Source organism: Poecilia reticulata, linkage group LG12 (assembly GCF_000633615.1).
Source record: "Poecilia reticulata strain Guanapo linkage group LG12, Guppy_female_1.0+MT, whole genome shotgun sequence".
NCBI classification, from domain to species: domain Eukaryota; kingdom Metazoa; phylum Chordata; class Actinopteri; order Cyprinodontiformes; family Poeciliidae; genus Poecilia; species Poecilia reticulata.
In genome coordinates, this window is record NC_024342.1 from 1,165,290 (window position 1) to 1,192,082 (window position 26,793).

At 38.4% G+C, this 26,793-nt stretch overlaps 1 protein-coding gene and 1 long non-coding RNA gene across 3 annotated transcripts in view; one reads left to right on the forward strand and one right to left on the reverse strand.

Moving 5' to 3' along the window:
- Window positions 1-419: 419 nt before the first annotated feature.
- The window catches only part of gfra2b (GDNF family receptor alpha 2b), a 122,888-nt gene continuing 96,514 nt past the window's right edge, over window positions 420-26,793 (reverse strand). Inside the window, exons 6-10 of one of the 2 annotated variants that reach the window (XM_008423127.2) lie at window positions 22,139-22,248; window positions 21,034-21,174; window positions 11,914-12,095; window positions 2,689-2,736; window positions 420-1,328 (exon numbers count right to left, since the gene is read on the reverse strand). In XM_008423127.2, the coding sequence (XP_008421349.1) occupies window positions 1,182-1,328; window positions 2,689-2,736; window positions 11,914-12,095; window positions 21,034-21,174; window positions 22,139-22,248 (628 nt within the window). In that variant the 3' untranslated portion in view covers window positions 420-1,181. The remainder of the gene's footprint in view (window positions 1,329-2,688; window positions 2,737-11,913; window positions 12,096-21,033; window positions 21,175-22,138; window positions 22,249-26,793) is intronic. The other variant, XM_008423128.2, reaches the window with a different exon arrangement.
- On the forward strand, window positions 18,177-19,863 carry LOC103473141 (uncharacterized). The gene is made up of 2 exons (XR_534976.1): window positions 18,177-18,221; window positions 19,471-19,863. It is a non-coding gene; the product is annotated as an uncharacterized LOC103473141 (long non-coding RNA).

The following is a 26,793-nucleotide window of genomic DNA, read 5'->3' on the forward strand; positions in this document are numbered from 1 at the left end:
TCATTTAGAAGAGCTTTTTCCCTTTACGTGGATATGCAATATGCCTATATTGATAAATGTATAGCATGTGTTTTTAATTGATCTTGTTGCGGCAAGCGCCGAGGACCCAAATTTGGTTCCTCTAGCGACAGAGAGGTTTTAAAGCACTCTGAAACAGAATTTTTTCATTATGTAGTTAAATCTTTCTAGAAAAGAATCAATTAACTGCTGTAAATGAAAGTTGAATTTAGACAGAATTTTTAAGCTGTGCATACGCATCATGTTTCAGTTTGTTTGTCATCTGATTAAAGTTCCACCTGTTCCTTCATTTATTTGCCTCCATGCACAGATGTGTCAACAATCATCACAGACATTCACACTGACCTACAAACACACACACAAACGCACACACAAAGTTGAACACTGAGGTGAAGCATACACTCATTCACTGGACTTTTTACTTTTCATTTTCCACAGTGAATGAAATTTGTACAAGATGTAGACCACAAAATGAAGATAAAGACCCACAAATAGCACACTGGTGTACAGCATGAGTGTTTGTGTCCATGTGGGAACCCTGTTTACCCGCTAAGTAGGTCTAAGGGGAAAATGACAGGATAAATGTAGGTGGGCTTGTGTGATGTTTGTATGTTGTGTAGATTTGTTGCCACTAGGGAGGTCTGAGGGAGGATAAATTGAGTTGACAAACCTCATGGAAGGATCTGTCCCAGCTGTCCTTCCCTGTTGTTTCTTTCTCCTCTCTCTGAAGCTGCCAACTCTAACACTTCTGATCAAATTGTGTGTGAGTGTGTGTGCACACAGTCATGTGCTCGCTTCCAGTGTTTGTCGGCCCAGCTGTCTCAGATCCAGACGGGCCTGGGGGAGTGAGTCCGAGCACAGAGAGCACACACACCGTGAAGACTCAGAGCATTGAAAGTGAAGTCACTGTGAACCAGAGTCCCAAGAGTCTCTTATTTGTGTTTCTGATTCCTTTTTTTAATCACATACAACACACGAAAGTGCAGCTGCTTCCGTTCTCCCTCCCATGGCCGGTGTGTGACTGTGTTGTGCAGAAGGACCGCTCATCTGGACCGGCTCCAGACACTCATCAAAAAAAGGCCGTAGTGGATGCTTCGACATCTGTTGCTTGACATTTAGGATTGTGTGTATGTGGTTATGTCTGGATGTGTGTGAGTTCAAATTTATGACATGAAGTGTAGAAGTGCTGGCAGAATGGACACACAAACAGTCACAGAAATGTGTTGGAGTAGAGGCGCTGATTGCTGGCTGCTGCTGCTTTTAGGTCCCACCGATTCCTGAGAGTCTATTGACCCCTGGGCTAACAAAGTCTGAGCAGAGAGAGAAGAAAAAAAGAAGTGTTAGAGGGAAAAATGCCTTTTGCAGGTCTGCTCCTTCCTGGTGATCAAACAGAAAATTCCAAAAACCAGATGCTATTTTGTTCAAAATTTGTCCTAAAGTTCAGGTTAGCCTTTTTTTTTTTTTTTTTTTGCTTAGCATTCATTTTCTTTTAAGTAGAGGAAAACAATTAATATTCATTGAGTTTTGATTTGTTTTGTTCTGCTGTAAATTAGCTGGAAGCTTTTAGCATAATATACAAAATCTGCTTTGGAAAGATGATTACTGGCGCAGAGTCACTTTTTCCGTCACCAGCATTAGTTTATTCTGATGTGACTCGTTTCGCTTACCCACATAAATAACTGCATAGTCCATAGAAGCAGGTAAGATTGTAATTGTTTATTCTGGCTGCTAACACTAGATTCCTGGGAATGCTAAAACTCTGCTCTTGCTAACACAGCTGTTCATGCCACAATCGACCATAGCATGCTCCAAGAACTATTTGTATGTACATGGAGGGGTTGCTAACTGGCACCACAGTCAATATATTTTTGTTGTTGTTAGCTGAGCAGCTAATTCCAGATCTGACACCACAACGCCACATGACTGTCCACCATGTTGTGACTCTATACACGTTTTTCCCAGGCATCTTGGTAGTCAATCAATCTGACGGCTTGTTAACACATTAACAGAATCAATTATCAGATGTTATAGAATTCTAATTTAGCAAAAGTTTTTTGAAACATTGTTCTATTAAAGAAATTATTTTGCTTTGCAGTATAAGCTGATTGTTTGAACAATTAGTAAATGATGTGTTTGTTGGCTTTTAGAGCTAATTTCACCTTATTCCCAATTCCTCATATAACACCTGGTTCCTAAATATACACATTCCAACTGCATTGTTATTTTATTAATTACTAATTTTTCAGTTTTATTCATCCATCCATCCATTTTCTTACACCCTTATCCCATTGTGGTTGGGAGGAGTGCTGATGCCTAAATCCAGCCTCCAGTGAGGCGGGGTCACCCTGGACTCGGGGGTCACCCTGGACCCCGGGGTCACCCTGGACCCCGCCTCTGAACAGTCCATCACAGTTCAGTTTTATTCTTAAAAATCAATTATATTTAATTTGTAAATCTAAGGATAGCTTAAAAAAATAAGTAGAACATATTTGAAAGCAAGCTGTCAAAATGAGCAGACAGCTCATGATATATTTATAAAAATTAGCAATCAGCACTGACTGTGTGTGAGCAGAGACTAATAAGGTGCGTTCTTAATTTATGCAGTATCATAAACCATGTTTGATCCATAATTATGTGTTATCAGACTGAGGGGATGAATCAGCGACTCACATCCTCACACCTGTAGTCTTCAGACGGTATGCACTTCTGACCTCCATCCTGAAAAGCATCAGAACACACAGACACACTGACTGTCCATCCAGGTCTATCAGAGACTAGCATGAAGTTCATCTGCATGACTGTCTTTGGTGAGAATGACCAAAGACAGTGAGAATGACCAAAGACRGTGAGAATGACCAAAGACAGTGAGAATGACCAAAGACAGTGAGAATGACCAAAGACAGTGAGAATGACCAAAGACAGTCATGTTTCTTATATTCCTTGTAACATTTCTCTTTTTCTTTTCATCAACTTATTTTATTATCGTTTTGTACAGCACTTTGGTGCCGTTTTAAACCTGTTTTTTAAAATGCTACACAAATAAATTTGACTTTGACATGTTTAAATCATATTTACTTTAAAAGAATAATGTTTTTTTTAACAATACAATTGTTAATTCATGGTTTTTTCTTTTTTTACTCTCGGAATACTTAACATTACCTTTTCATGTTGTAAGTCCCAGCTAATGAACTGTACTCTTTTAACCTTTTCTCTTGTTACAAATCCTGAACCTCTGTTTACACAACACTGCTCTTCCTGAAACTGAGCTTCAACTATCCGATGGTCCTTCTTCTCCAGAACCCGAGACTAGACCTCACCAGATAGGCTTCAGAGTGTTATCCCGCTGTAGTTAGAACATGCTCGTTTTGATTAGAGGGACCTTGGAGCGAGCCTACGGCTATGTATGCATGGGCCATCCACTTGCTTCCTTTGGCTTGGAACTCTTAATAACAGATGATGAGAACTCTGTACAATTATAACAGGATTCCCTGCTCCACAGGCTTGGAATGCTAAATATTTAATTTTATTAGTCAACAATGTAGGAGAATATAGCTTCATTCTAAATATTAACAGAAGCTAGAAGAAATAGTAGAGTTGTGTAAGTCTCACATTGTGCACAGCAGTGTAAACAACAGCAGCAGGCATGCTGCATCCAACCATGAAACATATCAGGAGCGTTTAAGTCAGAATGAGATGGTGGAGCTATGAGGGTCTGTGGAGCATCATGCACAGCAGTGGGCACAGCCACACACTCGTCATAAGGCCTGTGTATCAGTGGGTCACAACACTGATGTGTTGAATCAGAAACAGATCAGATGCTCTTTATGGTAGCACATACTTGATCCTAGCTTAATATCAAAACAGTTTCTGCACGATGATGACAAATAGTTAAGCACACTGTTTTATCAGGCCGCCTAACCTTAACTGTTCTGGTGAAACTATTAACAGTGATTCTTATTGTTGTAAATTTAAACATGTCATATTATTTTATATTTATCGGATGATGCCCAGAGAAAAGAGGACAGAAGAAAAAATGACAGAACTTCAGGAAAGATGAGGAATCAGGTGAAAAGGTGGAAAGAAAAATGGTTTGGATGATAAGTAAATTTTTTTCTAAGTAGTTTTTTTCCTCCTGAGTATCAGTGTTTCTTCCCAGGTGAAAAAAAAGTATACTTTAGTATACTAAATTTTAACATACTTTAGTATACTTTTATCGATATACTTAAACTGTACTATTTTGGAACAACTAATTTTGTGCTTAGTATACTTTAGTAGTATTTAAATAGTATTAAATTACAACTAATAGTACATTTTAGTATACTATGCATACTTTTTTGGAACAACTTCAAGTGTACTTAAAGTATACTTTTTAAATATCATATTTCAGAGGTTTATTATTATATTTTGATATAATTATTATATTTTGAGTGTAATAATTCTGTCTCAGAATTATATTAAAAATATATATTTAATATACTTCAAATATATTTTAAATATACTATTAATATATTAGTAATGTATTTAAATTACACTTAATTTTTATTTTTGATTTCCTGCTATTGATAATAAACTACAATTTTAATTACTCGTGAAAGTCTTTATTCCTACGTACCTATTTTGTACATGACATGTATAACTACACTACAGTACTTACATTGTTCTAGGCTAAAATTACATGTGAAGATTAATTACACAAGATGCCCAAGGTAATTCGAATATTTTGTTTTATTACCGACATTTTAAAATTTTACTCACAACTTAAATGAACTTTACATAAATTATCAGTTTACAGATCAAAAGTGAACACATGAACATGAAATTTTAAGTGTGACAGTAAAACATGACAGTGAGGATCAACGACGGAACATTCCCGTTCACTGCACCTTACAGAAACCTACAAAAAAGAACAATAGAGCAATTAAACAGAGAAAGCATTTGTATTTTAAAGAAGACAGAAAAATGGCAAATAAAAAAATAATACTTACAATTTTAAGACGTTGTGGACTCGCCATGTATGTGACATCATAAGAACTGATGATTGGGACCAGATGCCTGGGGTGGAAAAACATTTTTGGGTGTCTTTGTCTGTATATGTTCGAAGTAGAAAAAATAGTCATCAATGTCATAGAATCAGTTGATGTTGGCCTTAACTATGAAGCTATTTTAAGTGTGGACTTAAGGAGACAAACTACCTTAAAATCTTTCCATCCATGTTCTGAACACACTGATCCTTGCAGGGTGGTGAGGGGGGCTGGTGGTGCCCATCTCCAGCAGCCATCAGATGAGAAGCAGGGTTCACCCTGGACAGGTCACCAGTCCATCACAGGGCCCTGAAAGCCAACAAAAAATTAAAAAGAAGAAAGATAAATGTTAGATAAACAAGAAGAGAAAAATTATTTCCAGTTACCTTTAAATCAAATCATGTTTATTAAGCACTTAGTGTTGGTAACAACACCTTTTGTTGTTGAAAATGTAGCTAGCTCTTCATTGAAAAAAACAAACTTACATCATGAAGACGATGTGAAGGTTCATCCTCAGAGCTGGTTGGTGATCTGGTGGAGTCAGAGCCTCTTCTGAGACAGAAAGTCTTTAGGTTTTCTAACACCTGATTTCTCTGGCTTCCTCTTTCATCTTCATTTGCTTAGTTAGACTGCAAACATATGTTGAAGATAAAAACATTGATGAACGAGTTAGAACAACAACCTCACAATATCAAAGTATCTTTGTCTTATAAACCAGGTTAGTTTATGAAGTCGCAACAAACAGCCTCCATGCAGTTCTAACATGAAGCTGAATGATTGCTATAGTAATAATCAAACAAGTCACAATACAATTGATAAAATAATTATTTAAGAAACAAACGTAAGTTATATATCTTTACTACACTGTTTATAATTAAATGAATATAATTAATAAGCAAACTTACCACCAGCTAGCAACACTTAGCAGCCTTCGTCCCTCCGGGCTCCTTTTGTGACACACATTTCATTTCCATCGGTTGTTGTCCTSTTGTGTTGTTGTCTAACTCGGACTAGGACGTCACCAGCTTGAATTTACCAAAATTAGTAACTATTGTCAAGGCCCTCTCTACTTTTAAGGCAATATTATGCGAGTAAAAATGGCGAATTTGAACAGCGTCTGTCATCTTCCCTGCGTTCTAGTTTTTTCTTCTCTTTGTGGCGTTTTTTAAATAAATGAAAGTGTGCAATACCGCCACCATCTGGTCTGGAGTGTGAACTGGAGCTAATGCCGTTGATTATAAGGTTTTACATCACACATCTGAAAATTGATTGGGTACTTTCTTAAAAATTACATCATGATTATCATTTTTTTATTGTATGCAATTTTAATAAATAGTAATTAATGCACTTAAAATTCATACATATTCATTCATATTTTGTTCACTTAAAGTTTACTTTTATTTACTATATTAAAAGTGTATTTTGGTACAATTATGTTTAAGTGTGTTTAAAGTTCTAATTTCAAAATGGTACAAGTGTATTTTTAGTATACTTCAGATATACGTATAGGTAGTACACTTAATAATTAGTATACTCAAAGTGTACTTTTACAAATTTAAGTATGAAGTATACTAAAGTATACTTTTTTTCACCTGGGTTCCTCAGTCATGAGATTTTTTTCAGGTGAATGTGAGCACAAGGAGAAAAATACCAGCACTCACCATGTTTTTAAAACAAGGACTTCTATTTGCAGTCACTTCTAAAGCTTCAAGTTGAAAACGTAAGAACTTTTCAGAAAAGTGCTGGTGTGATTACTCGTCCTGTTCATGCCGGGCTGCAGACTATGACAGGCCAGATATGACAACAGGAAAGCCATTAACTGGTTGACATTTTTTGCATTGTTTTAATTTTTTTCATTAGATAAGGTCTTTGACGGTATTTAGTGCTGGTAATTGAGAATTCAGGGATGGCATAAAACTTTCTCCTGTTCAGTGTTTCTGCTTTTCTCTGCTATGCCTCCAACCAGCCGAGGTCCAGATTGGCTTTGTGGCTGGAGCTTTCCCAAAGCAGCACTGAGTTCATGCAAACCAGGCACACAGACACAGCCCTCAGTTTTCATGGTTAAAGAAACTTCAAGTGAAAGAAAACACAATATATCAATATATTATTTCCATAATGAGGCCCCAAAGATATGAGGAGATATCAGCAGTCCACTTCATTGTATTTTATTTCTATAGCGCCAATTCACAGCAAATGTCTTTACACTTTACAAAAAAAGTGATTTCAATTCAATCACACAGACATTCCAACTGATTCCACATATCAAACAGTGCAGTAAACTGCATTCAGCTCAGTTTATTGAGTTTAATGCAGGAAGAAACCTGCAGCAGAACCAGAACTGGGTTCAGTATGAGGGGTTATCCTTCATGACTGACTGGGTGTTAAAAAAAATCATTTTCATATTTACATTTATCTGTTAACAATTCTTTTCTACTCATAAAATAAACAGGGTTATCTTTTATAAAAACATATTACTGTATTGTTGTATTCTTTGTAAATGGGACTCAGTGCCATAATACGACGTGGCTGACAAGGTTGTAGAGCTGCATCTTGATGATGTCAGCTGAAGGCAGGTAAAAACAATCAAAACAAACTTTATGCAGGACCAGCCTCTGGCACCTCTGTGCTCCATGATGTCAGCAGGCTGGACAGAAAAGGAAACACTATCGACCCGGAGGCAGGGCTGGATTTAGACGAGCAAATCAAGAACAGAGTATGAGCTATGAGCTGTGGGACAGAGACACACACATCTCAGCTCCTGCCCACCAAAACACAACACAGAGACAAAACACACAGTCAGCTGTGCTGCTAGCTTCATTACATCCAAAAACTCTTCACAGATTTTTTTTATGTTTAACGGTGAATGTAAAATGAAGAATATAATTTGGTATTTTATGAATGAATTCTGACAGAATCGCAGATGCACAAAGCTATCAGCTAAATGATGGGAAACCCAATTCTAGAATCAGATCTGCTCCAAAAACAAGCAGATCTCTCTGTTCTGATGCATTTTGCTCCTGTTTAAATGAAGCATCTTCCACGCATTCAGGAGAAACCCCAGAAATATCTATATTTATGTAAATCACAGTCAAAGCAAATAATTCCTCATTTTCCAGAACCAGAATGTTTCCACTTTACAGGGGAAAGAAACATTTGAAAAAGGCTTGCAGTAGTTTGGATGCAACAGTCCAAAAATAAAAAAGCAACATTTTGTAATATGGCTCAGGAAACCGATAAGGTCTTCAAGTGAGTCTGTCTGATGTTTTTACAATATTTATCATTTTTCATTCCTGATACATTGTTAAGAAATGTTTTTGGTGTCTTTGTAAAATTCAGAATACAAAGTTTATGACTGTCGAATGCTCTAAGAGGCGCCTTGCATGCAGAACACAGTTCTTGTGTTGAGTGTTTAGTGGGTGTCTCTATATGTGGAGACACAGACCAGCTGCATGTCATGTGACGTCAACCAGGAAGTTAGATTGAGAGTCAGAATTCCAAGGTTTTGCCCACTAGATTGGAGGAAGTAGCCTTAATGTAGACAAACTGGTTTGATAAAGGAGTGACTGATATCAAATAATACTATTAATGTTATTCATAATCTTGACCATATTCAAATACTAACCAGTAGGCATCATCGTTTCACTGGCTGCTGAAAAGCCCTTCAACTGGATATATATGTATATATGTAAGCTAGGTAAGGTAATTTTATTTATATAGCCCATTTTCAGCAACAAGGCAATTCAAAGTGCTTGTTCAAAGTTCTTTAAAGATTTGGGTTAGAGAAATTTTTATAAACTGTGTAAAGTTTCTTTATAAAAAGCCCACAGCATCCGTTTTGATAAATGGCCGTTGGTCTGCAGCTTTTGGACTGATGAGGGGGTCGGTGCAGGGAGGTCCTCTCTCCCTGCTGACTTTCTCCTTGGCTATAGAACCACTTGCAGTTGCAATTAGACAAAGTCATAATATTAAAGGCATATTAATAGGGACAAAACAACATAAAATATGATAATGTTCTTTTGACTTTGACAGACCCTCTAGAGTATGTACTGGCTTCAATTGACTGTATCAACAAATTTGGTAAAATATCTGATTATACGGTAAATTACAGAAATTGAGAAATGTCTTTAAGTGCCTGTGAGCAGAGAAAACCAGCATTCATCAAACCATTTCGATGGGCTCCTACACGATTAAACTATCTAGGAATATGCATTAGCACTAAAATTAGTCAACTGTATCCTGAAAAGTGTTATTTACTTGAAAGAACAATTCTTTCAAGTAAATGTGGAAAAGTTGTGTCAAGACTCTACACTGAGTTACAAGCCCTAAGGAAAGAGAAAGGAGAATTTCAGATTAACCTGGAGCACAACGCTTGAAACCTCAATCACTTCTGAAGCATGGGATCACATTTTGATGCTGCTTTCTAGTATCTCAATATGTAACCGATATGAGGAAATGCAATATAATATTTTACATAATATATCTTCCTATATACAGCAAACACAACAGGAAGATGTCCCAAATGGAAACCAGCCACAGGGACTACATTTCATTGCTTATGGTAATGTAAAATCATAGAGGCATTCTGGCAGAAGTTAGCTAACACTTAGCAAACACTTCAGACAGCAGCAGCTGATCCAGAACGCTGCTGCTGGAGATCTGACTAAAACCAGGAGGATAGAGAACATCAGCCAGTTACAGTATATAAATGAGCAGAAAATAAAAATTAGTACATCTTTGAGTTTGAATAAACGTAAGCATGTCAAAGACACTTTCCTTATTATATTTTTAGCCAGATGGTGAAAACATCCATGCTTTGATATTTGGAAAATGATGCTGCTGCAGAACAGAACCTCCTCTGTAAAGAGAGCTGTCTGGGTTTAGCTACGTATCCGAGTTGATTCTGATGAGTCAGCTGGTTAGTTAGCTCCACCTTCAGGGTTTCTCATCCAGCCACTGGTGTATCCAGGCAACAGTAGGAATAGTTGTCTTCATTACTGACAGACATTAATGGCAGACAGCCATTGGGCCTCAACATGCACAGATGTCTTCCTCCAACTACACTGCCCTCTTTTGGTGTCCTTGGGCAATACTTTTGTTTCTTTGCAATGCATTTACTGACTTTCTTAGGAACCCACACACTAACTGTTCATCTAAAGTCAAAATCTTATTTTTTGTCACAAAATCACAGAACATAGAAAGAAGTGCAGAGCGGTGAGGGAAGGCCTTTAAGCCTTTGAAATAACCTTTACTTTTAAAAAGATGATGGATTCTGCTTTAAAACCCATTTCAGAAAGCCAACAGCAACTGCAGTTACACTTTGGCTGGAACTGTACACTCTGTCTGCAAACCCAGTAAATTATTACTGTAAGCTTTAAACACTTTGAAAGTAATGAGGGCAATTTAGTCTGCATAAGCTTTATAAGTCAGTATCTGTGAGTGAACTGTTACTAGTTTAGACTCAAACTCACTATGGACCTTTCCCTGTGAGAAAAATATATCAGACAAAAATCATCATACAACCAGAAGACTCTTGTTTTAAGAAATGAGAATGAAAAATGATTAGCTTGATAGTGCGTGGTGAAGAAGCCTCAGCTCTGAATTACTGAGGACGATGACATCCTAAGCTGAGGAGTCGGTATTCTTTTCATATTCTATTTGAGGTTCACCCAATTCAACTCCATGATCAGATCTTTGTGAAATATTAATGACGAGCCCACAGGGGGGAGCCCCTTCCAAATCAATCTGCTGTGGACAAAAGGATATTTGAGAGCTGAAGGTTAAAAAAAATTGATTTGCAAGCATCAAGAGGACTTATAAGACCATCAGAGGAGCCTGTTCAACTAATACACAAACACGCTTCTTCTTTTTCTAATCTCTTGAGCAAATAGAACAGCTTTAGCGCAGTTGGATAGTGTAAACCTGATTTACACCAGCAAATGAACCCACTTTGTGAGCCTGCCTCTTGGACACTCAGGTAATCTGGAGGTTTGTAAAGAATAGAAATAAACCGTTTCATTTATTTGGTTCCAAGGTTTTGAGCATCAGAAAACAATGTTTGCGCCCTTATAGAAGTATTAATGTCAATATGTGATCTCAGACCAGCAACACATGATTTATTATTGGTGTCACATTTCACTGAATAGGCAACTTGTAGTGCTGCAGTAACAGTATTTTTTTCTCACAATATTATAGAAAAATTTGGAATCAATTTTTTTTATTGCTATTTATTGATGTTTACAAGAGTGGACGGACCCTCCTTATCCATTAAATCAGCCTAAAGGACAGGACTTTGACTAGGCCTTGACTCTTTTTTTTCAGCCCTTGACTCTTTTTTTTTCTCAGCCATTTTGTTCATAACTTGATGTGCGCCAGCTTTCCACTGTCAGACAGGTAGCCTCACATTTGAGTCAAGAACTCTTGATTGGGTCATCCTAATGGTGCGTTAGCACCAAACACGTTTTGAGCATCAGGTACATCTGGTTTACATTCAAAGTCTATGTGGAGCGTCGGATGCATTGGAAACGTGCCTCCACATAGACTTTGAATGTATAATGTATGCATATATTGCATGCATCTGACACTCAAAAAGTGCTGGGTGTGAACGCACCATAACTCCATAGTGTGTAAGACTTCACAGGAACCTTCAACTCTTGTTTCATATGGAGCTGCTGTAAATTTTTCTTGTGCCTCTTCATTTATTTGGGCATTACTTCTAGTCAAATAAATGATACATCCTACAAAGTTAAAGTGTTCTTTGTCTGGTGATAGAACACTAACAAGCTGTGGTGACTCCTTATGAGAGAGCAGATCCTCCTGATTTTAAAACTGATCAGTCTCCACGTTTTGGATGCATCAGATGAGCTTCTTTACTCACCTGCAGGTTGGCACAGGTGGAGAACATGCAGGCAGCGTCTACGGGTTTGATGGCCTTGCCGTGCAGAGAGGGAGCCGGTTTGGAGATGATGGGGTGATCAGGTGGCAGGAAAGTGGACGGTTGCTCGGTTACAGGAGGAGCAGCTCCTTCAGATCCATAACCAAATGACAGGATGGCATTTTCTGAGAGGCCAAACAGAGAGAGGAGCTCAGAAAGCTTTGGCCGTATTAGACACTCAGATTTGCACCACAAATATTCTTTCATCAGTTCTTGTTCATGCTAAAAGCCACATCACTGTGACAACAAAATGACTGTTTGCTCTCCATGACACATTCAGTGTGTCACTTCCAGCCTCTATTTCACACACAAACAGCCATCAGAAAGCTTTCATTACTAATCCTTTTCAAGACTTTTATCCACTTAGACAGAAAACCCCAAAAAGCCTAAATTAGAACTGATTTAAACTTTTTACCCAGTCAGTCATTGGAAATAAACAACATGTTAGCTCAGACTAATGATGTGGAGATTAATGCAAATCAAAATCAAGAAAGCCACAGTCAGATAAAAGAATCTGTTGTTTGTGCTACTTAGATTAAAACAAATGAAAGAAGAGATTATCTCACATCATGCAACATTAAAGGTTTTTAGTTGTAGTTCCTGTCTGAGATACATCCATGATGTTCTTTCGAGATACTGGAGAAGACAATAGAAAGCAACATTTTATATTAAAACTCAAACAAATTTCAATTTAAAGAGATTTTTTTAATTGTTGCACATTAGATTTACCTTACATGCACAGCTGTCTGTCCATATTGACTTAAATGTGTCAGTTAATCTATGAGATGTTTATGAAATTAAACCCAAAAGATTCGATGCAAGTCATATGGTTTATAAGACAATTATCCCTGACTGAATGTATTAACTTCTGAATTTAAAGAAAGTTACACAGAAAGGTTTTCTGGCATTTAGCACACTTTAATAATTTTGATCATTCTAGCTGACCTGAACCAAGTGAAGATTGGTCTGATTTAACTTCAGACAGTGAGAAAGATGTGGGTTTTTTATGGTGTGTGCAAACTTCTGGTTTCAACTGCTGTGATAAATAGTGAATTAATTTATACATGAACTTAAATCAAAATCACTGAACTGCAACCGATACAGTAGCAAGCATGAGGTAAAGGTATTCCTTCAGCTAATTTAAGGCTGTGGAATCCAAAGGTTGGTGCAGAAAACACTGAGTGACCTACTTTGAAGAGCTCAGTGAAAGATTAATGATCACAGTCCTCTGAGATAAAGTTAATATTGCATTAGAACACATCTCTCTGCAGCACCTGACATGTTCAAGTGTTAATGTAACATTCAGGTCACTGTTGAAAACTTCACTGACAAGCTCAGTGTTAGAGCACTAAATACGCTGAGGGGAAGAAACCAGTCAGTTTCCTCAGAGTCTTTTAACTTGTTTCAACAAAAAAGTTACAAAATCAACACTTGATAATATTAACCCCCTCAATTGTTTTCTGTGCTTTTTAAATGTCATGTTTTTTATATAGTGATGCCCAAGGAATCAATATCAATAGGAATCAAAGAGATCAGAGAAGAGGATTCCAAAGATGGGAGCAGAATGACTGAACACCCAGCCTCTAACTGCTGAGGTAACAATGACAGGTAGAGTAAAGCATCTGACAAACTCAGATCATGTCTGTGGATGTTTGCATTATGAAAGCAGGAACAGAGAAGAGGGAACCCAGGTCTGGCCCAGCTTGCAGGCCTGTTCCTGCTCATTCAATGCATGATGAAGAGCTAATCAGAGGAAGTTTATGAGGGATGTTACACACAACCTAAACAATTATTCAAAGTAAGGTGGTTTTCAATTGTTAAGAGGTGAACATTTTGGTGACCCTTAAAAGTTGAATTGCCAATAGTTTGTGTGACGGAGGCATAACAATGAGCCCCTGTTCCATTTATGTTGTAGATATTTGATAGTTGATGTTGAAGAAGCATATGTACAGCTAATAAATAACATTACAGCAACTGGGTTTTCAACTGGTCTGTTTTGGTTTGGAGTGTTTGTGTGTGTCTTCATCCACAGACGTCATCTTGACATTCTCTCTGTGAAAAGCTATACTATAACCGAAAGGCCTATCAGAATAATCACTTACCTCCACTATTTTCCCAGCAGCTGTGCCCACACCATGCATCACACACTGCACCATTTCCTGTAATTGTGCAGTTCCCATTTCCCTTTATGAAATGGGGATTTCATAATGGGGTTTGGAAATGTGGTGTTTAGATAAGAAAATACTGGGATCAAATTAAAACATTTTCATTTTGTCTTGGTATGTGATGAATTGTTATGTTTGGTTCTTATTTGACTTAAATATTCATCTGCATGAAATAACATTCATGCAGATGTTATTTCATTCCTCAGATTGACTTCTTTTAATTTAGAACCAGTTGTGTTTGAGCAGTCTGTCATCCTTTGTTCATACAATTGCTTTGAGGATTGGTGTACACAGTCTGCAATAAAAAAAGGTTTCACTAACGTCATTGTTAGCGTGTTTATTTCTGCAGGTTGGGTAAAATCTCCATGACCAGCATGTAACAAGAAGCAAGGAACCTCTGATCATCTGCAGCTTTTACTAAGACTTGTTCTGTTGTCCAATATTTGTTTGTATTCAAATTGAGTAAAGTCCAGTAGTTGTACTTTGATTTCTATGTCACTGAAAAAGGTGCTTGTCCAGGATGCCATCCAAGCCAGAACCATTTCTCAGGGTTATGGTGGCTAATTTGAGCAATCAAGGAACAGCAACAGGGGAAAAGGAGGAGAGGATTACTGTAATTATTAAAAGACAGAAACTGTCACCAGACATTGTACCAGAATAATGGGGAATGGGTCGAACTGAGAAATGGTTGTTTGGCTGTGATTTCCATATTTAATCAGACATTTTATCAAAGTTTGAATTTAAAAGAGAGAAAGAGGCACAGAAGTTAAAGGACGGGTTAGTGGAGGTGGTGGAAATCAGTCTCTGGTGTCTTTGATCTATTTTATCATAACGACCCTGAGGAACCCCACCAGATGGTGGAACATGGATGAGGAGTAAATGATAATCATTGTCCAGCTCTGTGAAGGACAAACCTGAATGTCAAATAAAGTTGTTCCAGGAGCCGTTTAGGCAGGTGGAGATGTGGAATGAACCTTGATGAGAAAAATAAATAGATAGAGAAATAAAACAAAGGAGACTCTTTAGTTATCTAAATGAGCCAGGCTATTTAGTGGGGCAGTAATCCATCAGTAGAATTGTTTATGTTGGGAAAGTTGTTGATGAGGTTGGTGGGATGAAGGATTGATGGACAGCACTGAAATTCCAACATTATCTTGTCTTCTCATCCACACTGATTCATGGAAGAGGTGGAAAATAAACATGTGTATCAGTGACTGTCAGAGCAGCATAAAGCACATCCACACCCAAATATTCAATTGTTTTTATGATAGAGAGCAATTCCTGAAGCTTATATGCATTCATATCTTCATTGTGACGATGGGATCAGGCTCATCAGTGATTTATTTTTTTATTATTCACCAATTTTTGCCAGTGAGTGTCTGCACACTTTGCACCTCTATGCAGCAAAATTAGAACCAATTCTATTTTTGCCTGTCGCCAGAACAAGCACGGAGTCAACCTATCTACACGATTATAATGAGCACAACATCTGTATTTTCAAAAGAATTAACCACGACAGACTACATTTCCTTAAAATTCTAGATATATTAATGAGTATATGGCTATATACTCAAAATGTAACATTTATAGCCATGAATACACACATAATCCCAAAAATTGCATTTACTTTATTCAGAAAACCTAAGTAATCTGTCGAGGATGATCATGTGAGACCAATGGACAGAGAAAAATACATTTTGGAATTTTAGATCTACAGTATATTTATATAACCCCACACATCCTTTTTCATCACTGGCTTTATCATGTGATCCTTAATTCCTCATGCATGCATCTTGGAGAACATCTGGGGTTCGCAGCGGAGCGGAGCAGCATGGAGTGTATACCAGGCTGGTCAGGAATGGCTGCGCAGTGTTAAACCAGGGTTAGAGTGTATTATATATTATTGATGTTTTTATTTTATATTTAGTCATATTTAAAACACAATATTACAAGTATGTATATATTTATATAAATGTTATATTGCTTATAGTTATATTTGTATTTACTAACATTTACACCTCCGGCTGGAGTAGCTTATCTGCAAATAAGCAATTTCTCCTCGAGAATCAAAGTATATTCTACTCTATTATGTAGTTTAGCATGTATATATTTTTACAGTATATTTGTAATATTCACCATCACAGTGTGTTAGCACAGTGCACTTCAGCAACAAAGCAAGCATCTTGTTATTCTGCCACAATTTGAGCTATATTCATTAATACAGTTGGATGAAACGACATAATGAAACTTTCCATGTTGTCCATAAACTTAACTGTAAGCGCACATTGTATGCATGTTGGAATATTCATTTCTCTTGCAACTTGTTATTCTAGATTGTCTTTAAAATGATCTTTAATTCAATGTCTTGAATTGTTAAATTCAAGATATTCTAACAAGGATCTTACATGAGAGATCACCTTCAAACATTTGGACAGTTGCTGCCAACTCCTGTCTTCAATCTGAAATGATTCCTTCTGACTCTACACTCCTGTTTGCTCTGACTGGTCAAATCTGGTAAAATGTAAAGTAGTTGATCATTTATTAAGTTTTTTTCAAAACACCAACAATGAAAGTATCATGGCTCTTTCACTTTAATTGAACAAAATCTTTTGATGGCGGTGGGCCGGGCCATAAATCACTTTGTATGCAGGTGTGATATCCGAGTAGATTATCATATTGTCCCGATTCATACATTTATACTTACTTAATATTTTACAATTTCCAGAGTTTGCAAAGACTGCTTATAAAATCCTCCTGTTTGCTGCAGAAATACTATTTCTGGTGACTCCTCTCATCTTTAAAAGCTCTTTGAAGAAAATTGGATAATATTATTTACAACATTTAATTTCCCTCTGGGATTAATAAAGTCTTATTGAATGAAACTGAATTGAATTAAACATACCTGATTCCCATAGAAAACTGTTTCTCTTTTTAATTAAAAAAATGTTGATTTCATTCAGTGCTTTACACCGGTTCTGTGGGAAAGACTTCAGCATTTCAGAGATCCGTGTTCATCCAACCTCTTAGCGCGGCTGCTCTGTGTGTTCAGTTGGTGTTTGATATAGGGCCCAGACGACATGCCGCAGCTAGCTTACTGATATTTAGAGAAAGTGTCTTGGGATCTTGAACACATTGTCTCAGTTCTGGTTTTCCTCCTCCACCTGATCTGACCTTTCCTCTTCATTATTTGCTCTGTGTGCTGATATATCAGCCTCAAACAGAACTGAAGAATGTCTTAGGGAATGAGAGGAGTGTTTAGAAATAATATTGACTAGATTAATGTTGAAATATCCACAGTCAATGAAGCAAAACTTGCCCGAGGAGGTTTTTACCATCACCCCTCTGCGACTCAGTAGATTGAGGAATTACGGCAAACAGAAATGGGGCAAACCACACAGACCGGCTCTGCCCAGTCATTTCATCGACAACGCCAGGTCTATCACCAATAAGCTAGATGAAGTTTGGGTATGCATTACCTCCCTCAGGTTAAACAGCTGTGTATTGGGAACCGGAGTTTTGGTCCTCTTTTGGGGGGTTTTCTGTTGCCTGCTGCTTCCCTCTCCTTCCACTAGATCAGTGGTTCCCAAACTTTTTCTCCTGGGCCCCCCTGTGGTTTCCAAACATTCTCTGGGCCCCCCTGTGGATTACCAAAATGGAGAGGCTATCTGGTTGAATGATGTGAGTGAGTGGTGGGGGCTGTAGAGGGTGATCGACTTATTTTGGGGGCAAAATGAATTGAAGTAGCTGAACATATACAGCATTGTCAGTAGCCTAGAGGCTACTTGTTAAGCTTAAGGTGCTGTGTTGACATTAGCTAGTCATCGTTTAGCTAACATTACCTGCATTCTAGTGAGGTGCGGTCAGGGGAGGCACCTGTCATCGTGGAAAAATAATATATAATGATAACATTTATATTGCTATTTTCACCCTGTGGTTTGTATTAAAAAGTGCCTATTTTTCATGTAATTTAACCAATTCTGATGAGTTTTTCTTCAAAATCGCTAAATGTTTGCAGTTTCCCATTCAATGCTCGGAAGTGAAGCCGGTGATGCAGCAGCGAGCTGTAGCGAGCAGAACAGATTCGAGGTGAGGCAGACAGTTCTTTAATGTCTGGGACAGTTCTCTAATGTCTGGGATCATGAGCGCCCCCTGCCTCAAGGCAGGGGGCGCTCATGATCCCAGACATTAAGACTCCACAATTGCAGAGTAAGAGACAGTAACAGCGAGCTAGCAGCTAGCCATGCAGTAAAGTCAAGTGCAGTGATATATTTATAGTTTTCTCCTCTTACCACAGCAATCCCTAATTAATAATCATAAAGTAATCATTAAGCCTAAAACCATACTACTGCAACAGACTGAATGTTCTGCTCTTTGTGTGGGAAATATCTGAGTGTTTATTTTTTGTGGCGTTGTTGTAAGTTGCTATGGCAACGAGTCTGCTTGTAGCTGCGCAGATACAGAGAGCGAGAGAGACGTGGTTTTGAGTTGTTCTTTAACTATTTTTCCCTTTGCTGTGAAGCACAGCACGAAATTAATAATATCTACATCCAAGTTTGATTGCATTAACGGAATTATTCTACGGCGGCAGCGCGGCTATGGATGGCATGTAAAGGAATAGCCTTTTTGCCCTCCAGCATTGTCCGCATGTGCAAAATCAAAGCAATTTGTAAATCTGATTATGATTAAGACAGTGCCTCACCAGCTATGATTCTCACCACACGTCACTGCTGCATCCAACAGCTTTACTCAACTCAGTCAGTTAGTTTGGAGGAAAAACTGTAAAAAGTTATTTACGTTTTTGCTGGTTTGCTTCCATGATTCTAACACAGGCCTGAGTGCAGTCTATGTCGCTGCCACACAGGTGTAAACCCAGCACAAGCATCGTAGCACTCATGTTGTACCTCTTCCCGCACCCCCCCCCCTCCTGCAATGGCATGGCGACCCCCCTAGGGGGCGCGCCCCACAGTTTGGGAATCTCTGCACTAGATGGTGCCAAGAGGCTGCTATACTTTGGAGGGTGTGCCCGCTGACTCAGGTCAGTGCACCTGACATTCATCACCTAATCATCCAGGAGTATATGAGGAGCAGACTGCCAGCACTTCGACGCCTGAGTGTTTGCCAGTAATGGTACTCTGTGCCCTTCTGAACTGGGTCTCTGTTTTCTCTGAAGTTGCTTCTAGTAATATATTCTTGTTGCATCTCTCTCAGGTGTTTCTTTGTGATGCTCTGGAAATACGTCCGTGAAGCCCAAGTTCCTGGTTTCCCGCATTTCTCTCCTAGTGACGCCGTGAATTGTTACCCACTGGTTGCTCGAGTCCGTTCTTTGTCTCTGCAGATAAACCATAAATCGTCCCTGGCTTCTCAGCTGGCAGTCGTTCCTCGTTCCTCCTCACCTGAAGTTACCTGTCCACCCTCCACTGCAGTCTCCACCATCTTCCAAAGAACTCACCCCGTCAACACTCCACTCTGGAACCCGGACCACTTCAAGGACCTCCACAAGGAGACCAAACTCCAGAAACTACTGTATTACATCACTGGTGGAAGATAATCTTAATTTCACGTAAGATCAATCTAATTCTTCCTGAAGCTCCACTTTCCGACTACCTCAAGCTCACCATCTCTATCTCATTGCTCTTCAGAGTACAGACGACCCTGGTTGCTGTCCTCAAGAACAAGAACCATGCATTCTCATTTTTCATCATTGTTCAAGTAAACTTTATTTACCTGATTATCTGTTCTCCTGGTGGTGTTTTGTATGTGGGAAAGAAATTAGGACCCATCATGACAGTGTTATGACCGTCACTGTGACAGGAGCTTGAGGAGCGCATTTTGTTCTGGACAGACAGAACTGTTCAACATCAGTCCAATTTTTCATATTTGAGCTTTCCTAACAATTACTTTTCTGTAGGTTACAAAATTAACCTGTAACAATAATAGCTCACTTTAAATGTCAACCTGAAGAAAAGTTATACAAAAATCTAAAATTATATTCAGTTTGATAATAAAAAGGCATGCTCGCAGATACGCTTGTCTATATGCTAGCTTTTAATTTATATATTTTTTTTCAGTCAATTTAACAGATGAACTCTCACCTTGCCCAGACATTTATAGCTTTTGTGTCCATGTTAGCGGCAGGATTTGACACCTTCGTTCATCACACAGAGAAACACATCTAGAAGCTATGCACCGCCACCCATTTATTGAGACCGGAATGATATGAAATTTATTTTCATCTACAGCCCACCCCCCACATTGTTCAGTCTATTGGCTCACCTGTATAAATACACTTGCAGCGCTCTTCCCTGCCCTTCGCTCTGAACGCCGGCCCCTGGGCGGCAGCTCTGGAAGGAAAGAGGCTGCCGTACTCCAGGCATCGTGCCAGTTATTTTGAGGATGCTTATTTGTCCCCCAAAGAATGGTTTTAAACCAGACATTATTATCAATCAATAAAATCCTCTCAGATCGAACTTGAAAATGTTAATTCATGCTGCTAACACTTAGCTTTCGTCAACAACTCATAGGTGGAAGTGAGAGCGCTGCGCAATACAAATAATGACCCGGCCGGAACACGGTGCACTAAATAATAAAACATAACTTAACGAAGCTTCGAGGCAGATACATTTTCCAAGAGGGATTTTAATAATCAACGTACTGGAATCAATCGAAAGATTGTAACAACCTTAAGAAGAGCTACAAAAAGGAATGTGGATGATAGGAAGCCAGCTGTATTCTCAGCATCTCTTCTGCATAAAAAATCTGTTCATTAGCTGCTAACTACAGGAACTGTCCAACTGTAATCCTGACTTCTCTATAAAAATGTTTTCACTTAGTCTTTGTTGAATGACTTTGTGCTGCAATTTTCTGTGTAGCTTTGGTTTATACCCAGCAACAGACTTACTGAGGCAGGTGTTGTGGGTGAAGTCCCGATGGAAGGCGTCGCAGTCCTGCTCCTGATGACCCGTGCCCCTGCAGGTGCACCACAGGCTGATGGTGATGTTGGTGGGGCTGTTGTCGCTGTAGTTCGGTGTTACGTCTGAGCCTGTGTTCCGACAGAGCACCAGAAGGAAGGGGGAGGAAAACTGAGATGAAGATTATCCAGGAAGAAAACTGAAGAAGATTTTAACAAATTAGGAATAATATCACCGGATGATTCACAGAGAACAAATGAATCACTTGCAATGTGTCTGTGAACACTACACTGAAGGATCAAGAAATGGTTGAGGAATTAGGCTGATAAGAGCCAGCTGGGGAACAGGAATAATGGCAAAATGGTAATCAGAACAAAAATTGCAGCATTATTCAAATTTACCTCAAGAATGCTGCAGTTTTTGTAAAAGCTAAATAGATCTGTCAAACATTCTCCTGATTCAATAAAGTTCAATTTGCTGACTGATTGATTCAGGCATGTCTAAACACAAGGAACAGTCAGGTGGAAACCCTGGTCTGCTGTTGCACTGGTTTGATCTGGACAATAAGGCTACATTCACGATGCATCCCAATTCAGATTTCATCCCTAAATGCAACTTTTTCACAGCAGACTGATTAGCGCAATTCTGATATATTCATTCCCTAAAAGAAAATTATTTGAGACACTTCCATATGTGGAGCTACCCAAAACCCACGTTGCAGTTAATTCACATTTAAGCTAAACATGTTAAATCTGGACATAAACAATGACTGAAAAAAATTTGTTATGAAAGTCTGTGTCACTAAAGTGCATTATATCCCAATTCCACTGCTCATGACTCTGACTACACATCTCAACAGAATTGGGAATCAATACCTGCTATGTGAGTATAACCTATGACTCAAAGCTCAGTACAGCAAAGATGGCTCATCTGTTACAACATAAACTTGTTTTCCTATTATTTGTTTGCATGTAGTTGCTGAGGACAAATGGGCCTGCCCAGCAGGGGCATTCACCCAAAAACTACGCTTTCAGACTTATTTCTGTCTCTTTTCAGTCTCTTCCCCTGAAGAAAAGCAATCTGAAGTAGCCTTACCAATGAGGCCCACATAGGACATGAGGCAGCCTATGTAGTTGTCATAGGGACAGCTGGTGGCGGTGTGAGATGTCATCTGGCAGTTCATGTGAAAATCAGCAAGGCGAGACCTACAGTAACCAGACAAAAAGACATCAGTCTCCAACTTACACAGGAAATGCACATGGAGAAATGATAATGGGAGGGGTTAATATGGCATTGGTCCTCCAACAGATGGAAGCACGAAGTGCTAAAACGTCCAGGTAGATTGCAGGGTGGACTGTGGACTTCAGAAAGCATAGTGGACCAGAACCAGCAGACGATATGCCTAATTTTCCCATGATTAGTTTTCCCTTTTCTTCAGCTCCTGATTTGACTCGTGGTTTTCTATGTCTGCGCCACCCTCTGAGAGATCTATCATTTCTGTTGATGGAGACACTAAACTTTAGTTATGTAGCTGAGCCAAAGCCTGAGTCAGCAGTGTTTCTTCACGAGTCCACGGTGCCAGCAAACTGATCAAACCCAATCATCAAAGAAAACCTGGTAATGAAGGTCTCAGACTTATTCAGTATTAACTAAAACTAGAAAAAAATACTATAAGACCCAAATGTTTCTGAAATCAGTGTATTGAATCATATCAAACATTAGGAATCTTTGAAGCAAGTCCCTTATTATGATTTTAATGCAACAAAAACCTACCTGAATCTTTTTTTTGAGGGGGGGTTGTCTTTGAAATAAATCAATCAAGTTTATTTGCATAACACATTTCAGCAACAAGGCAGTCCAAAGTGCTTTACATCATAAAAACACAAAATAAAAAATCATAACAAACATTACATTTTTACAAGTGCCATCATCAGAATCATCAAATATGTTTGTCAATGCTTCATTTATTGTAGTTATAAAGCATCTCTGAACAGGTTCGTTTTTAGTCTAGATTTAAAGGAATTCAGTGTTTCAGCTGTTTTCCAGTTATCTGGAAGTTTGTTCCAGATTTGTGGTGTCTAGAAGCTGAATGCTGCTTCTCCGTGTTTGTTTCCAGACCTCTCAGGTCTGGAAGGTGGATACAACACCAGCAGATCAGGTTTTAGTCAGAACGCTAGCAGCAGTATTTTGGATTTTATCAATACCATAAGATAAGATTATTTTAGTGTCACACAATAAATTAACAAGGGATAGTTCACTAAGATCTTCAGTAACAGCCAGATGATGTTAGAAAAAAAATAAAAAATCAGAAACCTGGAGAGCTTCGCACTACAACCTGATACATCAGAAACATCTGGACTGGATCAGGACATCTCCACCTAAAAGAATAATGTCTAAACCCTGCTAAGATATTCTGCTTCATTTGAATCTTTTCTGATCTGACTCTAAACATTGCCCTTATCTGACAGTCTAACTTTGATTAGTAGTTAGTTAGTAGTTGTTTTATTACATTGTTGGATTATAACAGGGTAATAACTAATACAATGAAGTCTTCTAACATATCCTTAGATGTTACTTACTATATGATTAGACTTCTTTAGCAGTCACAGGTATGTGCATACTAACAGAATATAAACAGATGGAGTACTTGGGTAAATGATTAATATTCAAATAAACAATAAAAATGGCTTCAGAATAGTGCTGGACCTCAGTTAGCAGCTAAATATACAGCAAGCAGCTGGTGTTGATCTTCTGGGTGACATTAAATCGCTGTAGAGGGAAATAAATCACCAAAATGATCTCCATAAATAAGCTGCAGTCAAAGCTCAACTGATGGGACACCATATGTTGGACATACAACATTAAACCCCTGCAGTCATTTGTTTCCCATTCTGGGTTTTATGTGTGAGCTGATGAGACATGAGGATGGGATTTATTTAAAAATAGCATCATTGGATGGCATGCAGAAAAGGGCATAAAGTTTAAAACACACAGGCAGACATTCAGGGTTGTTCAATATTTGCTTTGTGGCGACTAATTACAGTTACTTAAGATTGATAAACTGTCCCAGCCTCCAAGGTTTACATAAAATCCCCTATATGGGCCTCAAGATATAAAAACATTTAGCACTTTATGGTTTTATTGTCTACACCAAGGGTGTTCAAAGTGAGGCCCGGGGGCCATTTGCAGCTCTTGCACTAATTTTGTGCACACACCCGCCTCCCTGACCACAATTCAAGAATAAGTTAAATAAATTCAAATTAAAGTTTATCTTTAAATTAAACTCTACTGGATGCAATGTTTGATGCAACACAAAAAAGTGATAAAATTTTCCAAACTTTCTATTTTCATTAGATTTTCATGGTGAATAGGGCCACGTCTACTCATCGACTTAGGCTTTAAAGGGAAACAATAGACTTTATTTGAGAAATATTTATTTTAGATGTAAAAACAATACAAAAAATACTATAGGTCATTTGGTTTTTATGGATTTAAATAAATCATTGTCATACGGACGTCACCATGTTGTTTACTCTGCAGTGCATTCTGGGAAAATGGCATATGCGAGGTTCGATTGCGCTAGCTTTGTCCAGCCAAAACAGCAATGAGTAACATCATTAATCCTCTTCAATTTGAACCAGTAATCGATGGGAATGTAGAAATCACAGAGGTAATGAAGGTGAGGAGGACCAAACAGAGGCAGAGGACAGAGTTGGCAGAAGAAGCCAGTGTTTGTGCTGCTGCTGTCACCTTCAGCTTCATAAATGAACAATGAATGACTCGTACCTCTGGTCAGGCTACGTGATCTGGTATGTAGTTGACATGCTCTGTGTCTGGTGTGGTCTTTGGTCAGGAGTCAGGTCTGTGATTTCACATTTGGTACCAGTGCCAGTGGCAATAGCTTCATTGTCATTTCAAAGATCTTCCAGTTCTGCCTGTCTCTGATGTTTCTCCCTGCGTCTTTCTCTCACTAGCCGGCAGCGGAGTTTTGGCAGTTTGTAGATAAAAATGTGGTTTTCGTTAGCTAGGGCAGTGACCATCTGTTAGATCCTTCATCAATTTTGTTCGTAGAAAAGACTCAAAGTCTTCTGGAGAAAAATTTTGAGAGAGCCCAAATGTAGGTCCTTTGGAAATTTAGGTGTGTATCTGAACCTGGAAGAAGTCATCACTTCATCTTATTATCATGACATTGACGCATTGTCACGCCATGTTGTGAAGACTTCCTGAAGGTGGAGTGTTAGAAAAGAGCAGGAGCTTTTTTTAAAGAGACAGAGGCCCAATTTCAAGGCGTCAAATCACAGAAATTAAGTAAAATTTCTTTTAAGTCAAGTTTGATATAGAATTTTTTTAAATGACTGAAATTAACATAGTTACTTGACTGTGCTATAAAATGGCACAATTTGCCTGGAAACACATAATACTGCCCCTTGAAACCAACAGGTGTTAAAGAGGCTTTACATATTGATCATTGTTGGGTAGTGTGTTCACATGTTATATCTGTCGCTCAGGCAGTGCTGAAACATGTTGCATGAGATGCAAGGGAAACTGATGACTGTTAAAATGAAATCCCAATGTGAATATTAATGTTTTTTTCACTGAAGGTTGTGGGCTCAATTGTGAAGAATGATGAAGTTTATGTGGAGAAGGACATGCGTATCCCACTCTGATGCACTTTGTATCCGGTTTTGACAAACACACACACTGACACAAACGCAGAGTGTGTAGAGGGGCTGAAATATTCTCCCTTCAGTCTGTCACACATCAACATCAGTGGTGGAAAAATCAGACTGAAAAATCTGCTGAGATTTGGTGTGTTTAAATGCTTCTGTAGTGTGATGCCACAGGAAGTGGCTCAGCTCTGTTCCACCTGCTGGGCACTTCTGCTCAGCTGGCTGAAAACACTTTTCAGTCCCACAAATGAAAGAAGATATCACATCTGAAAAAAAATCAATAAAAAGACATCATCCATCTTTGATGTTAAGGTGACCTGTTTTAAAGATCCAGATGAATAGCGATGTTCTCTTCCTGTCAACACCCCAAACAGACAGCCTGACTAATTAACCTAATAATATGAGCTTCTTATCACTGTAGAATTCTATAAAAAACAGAAAAGGAAAAAAGCCTAACACTAGAAAAATACTTTTGTGGGTGTTTAGTTTGATATATCAAAGTTAAAATGAATGCTGTACATATAAATGCTATACATAATATGGTAGTAATACATTATTCTAGAAGCACATTTTCTTGACACCCTTGTCCCTTAGTGGGGTCAGGAGGGTTGCTGGTGCCCATCTCCAGCTCACGTTCCGGGCGAGATGCGGGGTCATCCTGGACAGGTTGCCAGTCTGTTGCAGATAATAAACATGCTTTAAATAAAATTAATTAAATTGTTATTTTTGTGTGAATGTTGTGATGCCTTCATCCTCTCTGTATTTGACCCAAACTCATAAGTCCCGGTGAGAAGCAAGAGAGCTCTGATTTAACTTCCACACCTGCAACAACAGAGATAAACACATCACAGATGCTCACACACACACACACTGTGAACTGCAGAACATACACAGCCACAATAACAGTGTGTAGTGTCATTTATCATTTATGACACACCTGCTGAAATGTTGCAATTATTCATTTGGCATCAACAATAGTGATATAATTATGATCACAGTATGTTTAAAGTTATCTAATTGTGCTTACCTAATTTGCAGAAGTACAGCTGTGTAATATTTATTACAGCTGGGATATATATA